This window comes from Nansenia antarctica (assembly GCF_963989245.1).
Source record: "Nansenia antarctica genome assembly, chromosome: 9".
NCBI lineage: Eukaryota > Metazoa > Chordata > Actinopteri > Argentiniformes > Microstomatidae > Nansenia > Nansenia antarctica.
In genome coordinates, this window is record NC_137679.1 from 37,715,074 (window position 1) to 37,725,983 (window position 10,910).

Genomic DNA, 10,910 nt, shown 5'->3' on the forward strand with positions numbered 1-10,910 from the left:
AACAATAAAGCTGACTTTGACTTTGACTTTGACTGACCATTATGGCACAGTGTTGCCTCAAGGCAACGCATCCCAAAAAGTACCCCCCAACAAATATTTATTTAAAATTTCTTTAGATTATGTTTATTTGGTCTATTCTAAGACAAAAAAACACTCCAAAATTTTTTTGCCAACTGGATTCATAATGTGTGCCATAGAGGGATAATTATAATGGAGTTCAAGTTCTATTGATACATCTCTAGCAGTGGAGGCTGGTGGAGGTAGAAATCGGAGGACGGCCTCATTGTAATGCATGACATGGAATTAGGAATAGTATCAAACCAACAAGCTAATATTTGGGGTTCTGATGGGTTGTTTGATATCATTGATACCATGTGTTTGATACCGTTTCTTATTCCATTCCAGGCATCACAATGAGCCTGTCCTCTGATTTCTACCTCCACCAGCCTCTCCTGATCTCCAGCTGACCCTCTAATTTTCAGGGCCAGAATATCTCTGACCAACTGACACCAGGGTCTGATTTAGTGAAATGTTATGAACATGATCTGTTGTATCTGTTCCTCTGTCATTTAGGTATCAAGTGTGTGATCGACAGACAATCTCCTACTCAAACAAACACAACATCACTGATTCTAGGGTATATAAGCTGGGACGTGTTCCATCAACAGAATTCATCTGATAAGTCTTGCGAGAGTTGCGATGTTGATGGAATTACCACCCTGGACCACTGTCGCCCCTCTATGGTAATACACGTACTGACTGTTGTTCCTTCCTGAGGAACCTGAGGTTCAAAAGTAACAAGCAAGAGTGGTGAGAGCCAAGGATCGTGATCTACAGTAAGGCTAAGGAGCACTTAATGAAATCACTGATTAAAAAAGCAGCACGCATCTGAGAAGGAGGGAGGATTTACAAAGCAATAGAGATAGTAAACGAGACAAGAAACTGCTCAGGTCTGCGCTCCTGATTGCTGTTAACTCTAGAACAGCCGTGTCTTTTATTTTTTTTTTTTACAATAATCAGGGGTCAAATGACCCCCTCTTTACAATGCTCAAGCTGCTATTTACACACAACGACCACTAGTTGGCCGCTTGTAAATTGACCTGCTTCCTACACAGAAAAACTGCAAAATAGCTTTTTACTAGCTTATCCTGGTGTGATTTTGAAAATGTAAGGTTACTGGGTGGTAGAACGCACATATCTAGGAAAAGTCATGAAAGGAGGGTCCTGAAATTTGATCGAGTGCAAAGATAGATTTTTTTTTTCACTCACAGGGGTCACCGTGACCCCTCACGGCCCTTCTAGTGTTTTAACAAGCTAAAAGGCAGTAAGCAGCATGTTATTGTTAGCTTGAACACCTGCGTGTGATCACCATAGAGCATGGTGCCATCAGACAGGAGGGGATGATATTGAGACAAAGCATTGGGATGATGTGTTCATGAGAAGGTCAATGCAAATGTGAGGAAAAGAGTCAGGGAACATCACTGGTTTGTAATATCTACCCACATGTGAAACACTTCTATGCAACAAAGGCAAGTTATCATACACAACGTACACCTTTACGTTATCATACACAACGTACACCTTTATTTCAGTCCTCTGAACTTACATAAAGCAAATTTTAAACAACACATACATATCTAAAATGTACAACAACATTTGACATGGTACAGCATATTTAATTGTTTTACACGTTTTCTTTATAAAAACTAAAAGCCTGGTAGAAAGTCTGTATAGGTAAGTTGTGTTTTGAGTATGAAAAAGCTGATCTTATTTCCAGAGCTGGTGTTTTCCTTTTTCTTTATCGACCAATTCATACTAACCGTGTGCCCAGTGGTTTGGATAGCGACTTCATGTACAGTCGTAAAAAGCACCCTAATTCATGATGACGTTGCATTTGAATAAAAAATAAACAATTTGTACATGTTACATACTGTATGCAGTTTATAAAACAGACGACTTTAAAAATATATCTTATGAAAATCACAACTACCCTTTGCAGGGTAAACTGACAAGAGGAGTAGTTTTGTTTCGTTGTTTTCCATTCAAACACAGACATTAGCTAGTTTGGAAATGTACAGCGGATGAGGGGGTGGTGGAGGGCAGGGCAGGGGGTAAGGGTTCCTGGTGGAGGGCAGGGGGTAAGGGCTCCCCTCTGGTTGGTGGAGGGGGTTAGGGTTCCCCTCTGGTTCCTCTCGTACGGGTCTCAGCCGGCCATCAGACACGTTCTGCAGCAGAACTGACGGAACAGCTTCTTCTCGCACAGTCGGTTGGACTTCACCATCTCACAGAACACCTCATCCGCTGAGAGAGAGAAAGAGAGAGGGAAAGGGAGAGAGGGAGAGAGAGAAAGAGAGAGGGAAAGAGAGAGAGAGAGAGAGAGAGAGAGAGAGAGAGAGAGAGGGAGAGCAGAGGAGAAATCAGATCTAATCTTCTCACCCACTACCCATACAATCTCCACCTGTATGTCTTCCTCCCTCTCCACAGTTTGAACTCCATACCACCCTCCGCTCCAACCACCCCCGTCTCCTCTACCCTTCAGCCTCATCTCCTGTTGGTATGCCCTTTCCTTCCCCTCCTACCATCCCTCTCATGCTTTCCTCCACCCCCCCCCCCCCCCCCCCTCTCTCTCTCTTTTTCCTCTCCCCACTCCTCCACCCCCCCCCCCCCTCTCTCTCTCTCTCTCTTTCCTCTCTCCCTACTCCTCCACCCCCCCCCACCTCACCCTGGGTACAGTACAATTTTGGCTGAGGTTTGTCTGGTGGAACTGGGCCATTCTGAGCCTGCCTGCTGGAGAGAGAGGCCAGTTAACCAGGCCCCAGACCCCCGGCCTCCTTATGCAACGCCACGGGAGCGCAGTCAGGCCATACAGGGCCGTGTTTACTCATAGCAACATTGTTGTTAGTCTGCCAATCCTCGCTTGCCCCCCTCCCGCCCCCCCCTCCCCCTCCTCCCTTCCCTCCTATAGCTCTACGCAGCTGCAGCCACAGACAGCCACAGACAGCCACAGGCCCCAGCACTTTCAAACCCAAATCACATTCTCTTCCCCGCAGCAACACAATTGAAAAACACCACCGGAGAACCTGACAGAGTTCCTCCTTGTGGGCCACAAACTGTGTGGAAGAAACATGAGGTCAAACAAGGGCAGTGTTACTAACCATACTGGATATTATATTCATATATCGGAGCACTCTGAGCTGCGACGTTTGCAGGAAAAGTGCTATACAAATTATTATTATTATTATAATAATCTAGTCTAGTCTGTCTAGTCGGCAGATCGACTAGACATCGATTTGTCCAATACAGCAGCTCTCTCATAATTATGATTATTATTTTTATTATTATTATTATTATATACAGTACTGTATATGGCACAAGGGGAGGCTGGTGGAGGTAGTCATTGGAGGATGGGCTCATTGTAAAGCATGGAACCGAATGAGGAAGGGTATCAAACCCATCATTCCTCATTGGCAGGTATATACCGTACCATAAGGGTCACACCCTCCTGCTGAGTGCATCCTGATGGACAAACACAGATTTATAGCACAACAAACAAACATTCTGCTGCTTTCGCATTTAACAACCCCTCTCTATGGCCACCTATGTGAAACATCCAACTTTATAGCTTGAAATCCTCCAGATAGTGGCTTAGCAAGGGGGTTCAAACTAGACTCTGTGTCAGTGTCAGTCAACCCTCCCTCAGACCCAGAGTCAAGTAGCCTGGGAGCCAGGCAGTTTCTCCAGCCAACTGCTAGTTGTCACGCCAGGCCCATGATGCAGTTAGCTAGCCAGCTAGCGCTGTTGAATGCAGAAACAGTGAGACATCTAGACTAGACATCGATCTGTCCAATACAGCAAGCTCTCTCTGTCCTTGAGCTGCTAGCCAAACACCATAACAAATGTGTCAGGGGAAAAAGTAAGCCATGTCTGGATGCAGACATTTTAATGTTACCTCTCACATAATTAAATACTATGCAGTATCCCCCCACCATGCAACACTCATTACTCCCAAACAACTGTTCAAAGCTAAAGAGGGATTTCTTTCAATGATGACCATATTCCTCAAAAGCTTCTTTCCATGCATTGCTTTTAGTTCCCATGCATTGGCCTATTATCGGAAAGTAATTTCATTTTCTTGAGCGCGGGGGGGGGAAGATGACTACTAGTATAGTTCCCTTTACGCAAAAATCCATTACAGCCGGCGTGCGAGTACGACCAGCTCCATATACCTACCACTTCAGAGTGACAAAGCCTGTTGAAAAAAAACGTCTCCAGTTCAATTACAGCCATTTTCACACACTGTAAACCTGACAGCTATAATGATCCAGCAGGTGTGCTGGCTAACAGACGGAAACTACTTTGGAAAAAGAACGAGAGGCTGGCGCGGATAGCGATAACTACTGCAGCTTAGGGGGAAGAGAGGCGCTTGTTAATGCCAATTAGAGCCTTTTAGATGTGCCACTTGCTTCACTCGTGGTGAGAAAGATTAAATGCGTGTGATGTGAGCCATAGCAAGGATATTGTTAAGAGTGGCAGCAATCCATTGGGTATTCAGAGTGGGGGTGGGGGTGGGGGTAATTACAGGTGAAGAAGTTTCTGTCCGCTATTCCGCTACTTCTGTCCTTTGTGTGTGAGGCCCCCGGAACTCACCGTTGTTACATGTGGCGTTCACAATGCAAGTTCTGCTGACCAGATTGAAGCCCTCTTTGCATTTGTTGCAGGTTGTACCGGGGCTGTCGCAACTCACACAATTTTCCTCGCACCTGGATAGCAAAAAAAAAAAGAGATCGAGAACAGCTTTAAAAAGTGAGGAAATACAGTATGTGGGTCCAAAGTTTGGACACACTTCCCCATTCAATTGAATGGGAAAGTGTGTCCAAACTTTTGACTGGTACTGTATATAAATTGGCCTCGTCTGCTACCAGAGAGAGGGCGATGTAAACAGTAAACATTTCAAATATTGTGTGGAATAATTGACAGTGACAAGACAACAAAAACAGGAGCAGAATGTGATGAAATATTTAGTTCTGGGTGAGCCTGCCAGAGTGGGCCAAGGGAGAAAAAGGGTAGCGGGTCATTTCACAGACTGACAACTCTCATCAAGTGTGTGTGTGTGTGTGTGTGTGTGTAGAGAGAGAGAGAAAGAGAAAGAGAGAGAGAGAGAGAGAGAGAGAGAGGGAGGGGGGAGTTCATTGAGATGGGTGAAATGTAAAGTTGGCTCTGCTGATTAGTAAGAAGTGATTTGTTGACTTCCGGTAATGGCGGCGTGCTGAGAAGACTGGTTTTCTCACCTCCACTAAAATCGTCAAACAAATTCTGTTACAAACCTAGCTAAAGTCAACGAAAATCAGCCATACCACTCGTAAAAGATGTCGTCTACACAAGGGAAACCGAGTACCCGAAAGAACCCACAAGTACAATCTAAAATTATGGACTTCAGCTCTCCTAGAAACAAGGACGATGCTAAAGCTAACTCGAGCAGCGCGGGGATCACAGAAACTGCCGAGGGAGAAGGGGGAAAATATGACAGGATTCTGGAAGCTATCAGAGAATTGAGGTCCGAGTCTGCAAACCGACATGAAGAAATGTTGGTCGCAATTGATGGACTGAGGAAAGATATGGGAGAATGTACGGAACGAATTACACATGCAGAGGTCCGTATTTCCAACATGGAGGATGAGGTGAATGTCCTCCAGGCTAAGGTCCACTCTCTGGAGGGAAAGAAACAAGAACTGGAAGACAAGGTGACAGACCTAGAATCAAGAGCCAGGCGGTCTAATCTGAGACTCGTTGGCCTGCGGGAGGGAGAGGAGGGAGACGACGCCTGCACCTTTCTCGAGAGTTGGATACCGGAGACACTGGGGCTCGCAGCACTAAGATCCAAACTCACACTGGAGAGAGCTCATCGCATTGGTCAAAGACGGGAGCCCAACGCGCCTCCGAGAACGATGATCATGAAATTCCTGAACGACAGAGATAAGGTGACTGTATTAAGAGCAGCCAGAGCCCAAAAACAAATCCTACACAAGGACAAACCAGTACGTTTCTACCCCGACCTAGCGACAGGAGAACACAAGAAGCAGAAGGAATTCGACTCGGCCAGACAGAAATTACGTAGCATGGGGATAAAACATGGCATGTTGATCCCGGCTAGATTGCTGGTGACACACAAGGACAAAACACAAACTTTTGGCACACCGACAGAAGTGGAAAGTTTCATCAAACGAATCCAAGAAGAGAACGGTAGTGGATGAGTATATGAGACACTACTGCTGGCTTTGATAACGAGCAACGTCATGTTAGACCTCTAACACTGGTTTATATTGTTCTTTTTTCTTATATGTTTATTTGCAAACCAGTTAAACTGTGTGTGTCTAGGTGATTTAACATACTATTATGTTTTCGGAGAAAATATTGGGGTCATTCAGTTGAGGGTAGCTCAGAAATTAGCACGTTAAGACTCAATGTCCCAAAATGCACTACTCGAACACAGTTCACCGTCAACAATGATTCAATGCTACGCTAGACCCATGATACGGGTTTACAATGTTATTTCACAGTTATTCGTTTTTTCAAGTTACATGAAACAAGTTGAATTGTGTCTATTTAAGCGATTAATATGCCAATGTGTTTCCCTTGAGGATATTAGAGTGGATCGGTAGGTCAGAAAGTAACGGAAAGGGTACACTAAAACTCATAATCCCACAATGCACTATTCGAGCAGCACTGTTTCCTGAACAACACATGTATGTGTATGTACTATAACAGCAACACCCCATAACATGCCGCTCAAACTCAGTTTGGGCTCAGTTATTTTCAGGGTGTCAACTGCTGATCCACATTCTTTAGTTATTATAATATACAATTCACAATGGGCTTCTATACTTAACATTTAGTGGTGGTTGACCAATATACCAACTTTGTTAATTAGGTTTTTATTTCACATTTAGTGGAGGGAGAAGGTTACTCTTTTATAAGGAGATTAATCAGTTCAGCCTCACTACTCCTCACTCGGTGTGGAGTAGTTTTCAGCGTTATGGGAGTGAACAGGTGGGTGGGGGGAATGCTCAGTTCTGGAGCATTGGGGGGGTCTCGGTTAGTTTGTTGAGAGACCCAGTTTGTTTGTTTGTTTTTCTTCGTTTTTCTCTTTTGACCTCTTTTTTTTTCTTCTTTACATTATTGCACAATGATACAAGGAATTTACAAATGTATTGCTATCTATGACTGGTAAATTAGACATCAAGTTCACATCCTGGAACTGCAGAGGGCTACAAAAAATAAAAAAGGTAAAGCAGGTGATGGGGAGATTAAAAAGTATTAATTCCCAAATAATTTTTCTTCAAGAAACACATCTTTCAAAAGACAAAGACATTGGGATTAGGAGGAGGTGGCAGGGTAAGGTATTCTCAGCGCCCTTTAACACTCAAGCAAGAGGGGTCATGACTCTTGTACATAAATCTATTCCTCTTAATGTCACAAAGATAATTGCTGATACGGCAGGTAGATACCTAATAATTCAAGGCATGCTTCTGACAGAACTTCTCAACCTGGTCAACATTTATGCGCCAAATAATGATGACCCTGAATTTTTCAGTAATTTGTTTTTCACTCTATCAACCCTCAAAGGTCAATATATAATAGCAGGAGATTTCAACTGTACACTAGATCCCTCTAAAGATAGGTTAACACATATTGATAAGTCCCATAATAAAAGCAGAGGAATTATACATCAGTTTATCAAGACATTAAATCTTAGAGATATATGGAGAGACAGAAACCCTGAGGTATTATTCTATTCGTGTTTTTCCAGTACACATAAAACATACTCCCGAATTGATTATTTCTTAATTTCTGCAGGCCTGGTGTCTAGAATCAAGGAATGTAATTATGACAGTATTCTGATATCAGATCATGCCCCAAATAATTTGTGTTATGTAGACCCAGGCTTGAAAAAGGATCCACCAAAATGGAGATTGCAGCAAAGTTGGCTACGGGACCCAGATCTAATCTCTTTCCTTGAGGTACAAATTGATGTATTTTTCATAATCAACACAGATGAGACTTCTGCAAGCACCAGATGGGAAGCTTTTAAAGCTTACATTAGGGGCCAGATTATTAGTTTTACAAGTTCTAAATCTAAAAGAGCTAAACAAAAATTTACATTGTTAGAGTCAAAAATCAAAGTTTTGGAGAGAAATTATTATCAAAATCCCGATCCAAAAACTCACCAGGAATTGTTACTGTTGAGAACACAGTATAATGAAATGTCAACTGCAAAAGCTACAGATAATCTCTTAAAACTTAAACAAACTATATTTGACCAAGGGGAAAAATCAGGAAAAATCTTGGCATGGCGCTTAAAACAACTTCAAACCGAAAGAGCTATTACCAACCTCAAGACTCATAATGATGACTCTATTATAGATCCTATTAAAATTAATGAGGCATTTAGAGAATATTATGGAAAACTATATAGTTCCGAAAGAGCTCCAGAATTACCAGACCAAAAGCTATTCCTAAATAATATTGATATCCCTAGTATATCAGAGGAAGAAAGGATGGAACTGGGTGACGACTTATCCTTAGAAGACATCACTATGGCAATAAAGAGCATGAAATCTGGGAAGGTGGCAGGACCAGACGGCCTACCCATCGATTTGTATAAGAAATTTGAATCTAAATTAAGGAAACCTCTTCTTGAGATGTTTAATGAATCATTTCGGGAAGGGATCCTCCCTCCCTCCTTGAGAGGGGCTTTGATTACTCTCCTTCCTAAACCTGGAAAATCAAATGATAAATGCGAAAACATGAGGCCAATCAGCCTCCTCAACTCAGATTTAAAAGTACTCTGCAAAATTCTAGCAAAAAGATTAGAGATTATTCTACCAGATATCATAAAGGGAGACCAAAATGGGTTCATTGTGGGTCGTCAGGGATTTCATAACGTAAGAAGGGTTTTAAATATCTTACATTCCCAAAGAGAGTTACCAGATACAGCTTTCCTGTCATTGGATGCTGAGAAAGCATTTGACAGGGTGGAATGGGCATACCTGTTTGAGCTTCTCGAACGATTTGGGCTGGGAGAAAACTTTTGTAAATGGGTGAAATTATTATATAAAGAACCATATGCAGAAATAATTACTAACAACAATATATCTATGCCAATTAAAATCAACAGGGGATGCAGACAGGGGTGTCCATTGAGCCCTCTCATATTTACGATGGCAATTGAGCCCTTAGCAATTGCAATACGAAATCACACATCAATATCAGGCATACCTATAGGTCAACTTGAACATCGCATAGCTCTCTATGCGGATGACGTAATCCTGTTCCTTAAAAATCTGGGAGAATCGATCCCGGCTCTTATGGACCTCATTAAAAGATTCGGCAATATTTCTGGGTACAAAGTTAATAGCCATAAATCTGCCATATTACTGCTTAATTCGAATGAGAGAGAGAACCCACCCAATTATATTGGTCACTTTAAGTCAGTTGACAGCTTTACTTATTTAGGAATACAAATTACTCACAGGTTAGAAGAAGTGGTACAGACTAATTATAGCCCTGTTGTAAATTCTATTTGCGAATCAATTGATAGATGGTCATCTCTTCCTATTTCCCAGATAGGCAGAATTAATATATTGAAAATGAACACTCTCCCAAAGCTATTATATCTCTTTCAAAACATCCCCTTGCCGCCTCCCCCAAACTTATTTCCTAGACTAAGGACATTATTCACGAACTTTATATGGAAAAATAGACGCCCCAGACTTCGCCTGTCTCTTCTGTATTTACCTTATGACAGAGGTGGCCTACAATGCCCAAACATGTTGTGGTATTACTGGGCAACTCAAATCAGAACTATGAGGTTTTACTACTCGACAGAAGGACTACTTTCACCAGCATGGAAAGACATTGAGTGTAACTCTATAGGGCTCCAACTGCCGACATATATATACTCTGATAATCCGAAAAACCTTAAAAGGAAAACATCGAACCCTATATTGAGAAACATGATTTCTGTATGGTACGAGGTACAAAAATACTTGTCGGAAACACCTGTTCTCTCTCGCTATAGTCCCATTTGGGGCAATAATTACTTTGTGCCAGGTAGGGCAGACGGGGGCTTTAAATTATGGGCTGACAAAGGAATAACACAAATTAATGACATATTCGACTCAAAAGATGAGCATATGGAATCATTTGAAATTCTAGTAAACAAACATTCTATCCCTCGCAAGCATTTCTTTAAGTACTTACAGCTCAGGAACTTTATTTATTCTAATCAAAATCACTCCCTGGCCATACCCGCTCTATCCTCATTGGAGAAAGTTTTAATTAAAAATCCTTTCGGAAAGGGAATTATTTCGGATGTATATGATTTGTTGATTGCTAGATCACTAGAATCTTCAGAACCCAAATTGAAAGCATGGAGGAGTGACCTTCAAGAGGATATATCAGTGGAAAAATGGAACAAGGCATGCAAAAGAGCTCAAACCCAGACCGCTAACACTCGTTTAAAGCTTCTACAGTACAATTGGATAATGAGAGTATATATAACACCAGAAAAACTCAATAAATTTAACCCCAACATTCCAGACTTATGTAACAGGTGTAGAGAGGACAAGGGTACATTCTTTCATTGTATATGGGAATGTCCAAGAATTCAAGAATTCTGGGAAGAACTTGGAATAATAATACAGGACATTCTGTCAATTAAAATTACTGTTGAGCCTAAGCTGTTTATTCTTGGCATTTATCCAGAGGGACACAGGATGAAATGCAGTGAACAGATCTTTATGGATATGTGTATTTTACAGGCCAAAAGATCAATAGCACTAACGTGGAAAAGCACAGGTAAACCAAGTATTGTGCAATGGTTTAGGGAGATGTCTCGGTGTCTACCATTA

The 10,910-nt window shown here is 42.0% G+C and overlaps 1 protein-coding gene across 1 annotated transcript in view; it reads right to left on the reverse strand.

The window, feature by feature from the left end:
- Positions 1–1,557: 1,557 nt before the first annotated feature.
- The window catches only part of pcsk6 (proprotein convertase subtilisin/kexin type 6), a 54,639-nt gene continuing 45,286 nt past the window's right edge, over positions 1,558–10,910 (reverse strand). Inside the window, exons 20-21 of the mRNA XM_080539943.1 lie at positions 4,648–4,760; positions 1,558–2,301 (exon numbers count right to left, since the gene is read on the reverse strand). Of these exons, the coding sequence (XP_080396069.1) occupies positions 2,204–2,301; positions 4,648–4,760 (211 nt within the window). The 3' untranslated portion in view covers positions 1,558–2,203. The remainder of the gene's footprint in view (positions 2,302–4,647; positions 4,761–10,910) is intronic.